This window comes from Seriola lalandi, unplaced genomic scaffold (genome assembly GCF_002814215.2).
Source record: "Seriola lalandi dorsalis isolate HSWRI2012SDOR001 ecotype SW California unplaced genomic scaffold, Sedor1 jcf7180002054951, whole genome shotgun sequence".
In the NCBI taxonomy this organism is placed as follows: Eukaryota; Metazoa; Chordata; class Actinopteri; order Carangiformes; family Carangidae; genus Seriola; species Seriola lalandi.
In genome coordinates this window covers 874,506-875,501 of record NW_019525502.1, presented here as the reverse complement: position 1 = coordinate 875,501, position 996 = coordinate 874,506, and the positions used below count along the sequence as shown (strand labels likewise).

Sequence of the window (996 nt, the reverse complement as noted above, 5' to 3'; positions counted from 1 at the left end):
ATCCCCATACTCTCATAGATCCTGACTTATCACACTAATAGACAACAGAAAGGCCAATACAAGTTAAAATGAAATCCCTCAGAACTCACCAGGGGCCACAGGATCAGAATCTAGCTCGGGAGCATGTACAGGAGTGGGTTTCTCCATCTCTTTGCCCACAGCTGAAAAGCAAACAGTAAATTAGGAAAAACAACTCGGATTCTAAAGTATAGATTCAAATTGGATTTACGAGTGAGGAAATCACAGTTTCTTTAATTTGCACTTGGAGTGAATCTGTCATCAATCAAACGTCTTTCTTCCATTATTAAATGAAATGAAATGTAACTTTAGGCAAAATTATCCAGTAAATATTTCAGCAAATGAACTGCGGTTTTTAATTTGTTGTTCAAATTCTGCAGTTCAAACTCTTCAGATCTAAGTAAACAGCAGAATAGTTCTGAATAGTTCAGTTCAGTTAAACTCACTATTAGGTTGCTCTGATTCATCAGCTTCAGCTTCAGCTTCCCCTGTAAAGGACAGAAATATACAAATGTACACAACCCACTCTAAAGAGCAAAACAACACAATAGCAAGCAAAGTGAATACAATTAAAATATAAATCACAAACTAGAAAATGCATTTCCTGCAGAAAATGCTGAGAGCTGAATGCCTTTGCTGAAACAAAGCTGAAGCAATAACTGAAGATTAAAAGCAGAACTTGCAAGCTGGAGGCTGAATGGCCTGAAATGAAACAATTTTAAAAATGCCTCTCTTCCTGTTTCCTCCTGATTTTCTGCTGGCAACCAGCAGATAGCTATGTCAACATTCTCATATTTTCTTGGTCATAAACATAAAAATATAAACTGAATATACTTCTTAAGTCCACTTTAAACATAATCAGTGAAACAATTTCTAATTTATGGACAGTGAATATTTCACTGAATTAACAGGTGTCTTGATTAGTCTTTCAAGTCCTACTGTTTAACTGTGCAAATTCTGATCTAATTAAACAGCTGC

General features: G+C 35.5%; 1 protein-coding gene across 1 annotated transcript in view; it reads right to left on the bottom strand.

Annotated features, from left to right (window-relative positions):
• The window catches only part of LOC147817490 (uncharacterized), a 5,384-nt gene that overhangs the window by 2,303 nt on the left and 2,085 nt on the right, over positions 1–996 (bottom strand). Inside the window, exons 4-5 of the mRNA XM_087170522.1 lie at positions 476–506; positions 90–161 (exon numbers count right to left, since the gene is read on the bottom strand). Coding sequence (XP_087026648.1) covers positions 90–161; positions 476–506 — 103 coding nt within the window. The remainder of the gene's footprint in view (positions 1–89; positions 162–475; positions 507–996) is intronic.